Here is a 255-nt window from a genome sequence, read left to right on the forward strand (position 1 = left end):
ATGGCTGGGGGCTTTCGAGGGGCCGGGATTATCCCTCATAACCCGGAAACGGTTATATCCAAACTGGATGTTAAATTACGGACACCTTCACCCGAAGAGCCTGCTTTTCCCAATACCGACACCTGGGTTTCTCAAACGCCGCACAACCCGACAGAAGCGTTGGCGAAAGGTATGGAGCAGATTGCGCATCAAAACACTCTTCTCCTTGCGGATGTTACGGAATGGCGTGCCTGGGCGACTGCCAACCGTGACTAG

At 53.7% G+C, this 255-nt stretch overlaps 1 protein-coding gene across 1 annotated transcript; it reads left to right on the forward strand.

Moving 5' to 3' along the window:
- Positions 1-255, forward strand: MGG_10222 (uncharacterized protein; the record flags this gene model as incomplete). Its single annotated transcript, XM_016990491.1, has 1 exon — positions 1-255. The coding sequence occupies one exon, from the start codon at positions 1-3 to the stop codon at positions 253-255; it is 255 nt and encodes an 84-aa protein (XP_016846090.1).

Source organism: Pyricularia oryzae, assembly GCF_000002495.2.
Source record: "Pyricularia oryzae 70-15 unplaced genomic scaffold supercont8.8_45, whole genome shotgun sequence".
Taxonomy (NCBI): domain Eukaryota; kingdom Fungi; phylum Ascomycota; class Sordariomycetes; order Magnaporthales; family Pyriculariaceae; genus Pyricularia; species Pyricularia oryzae.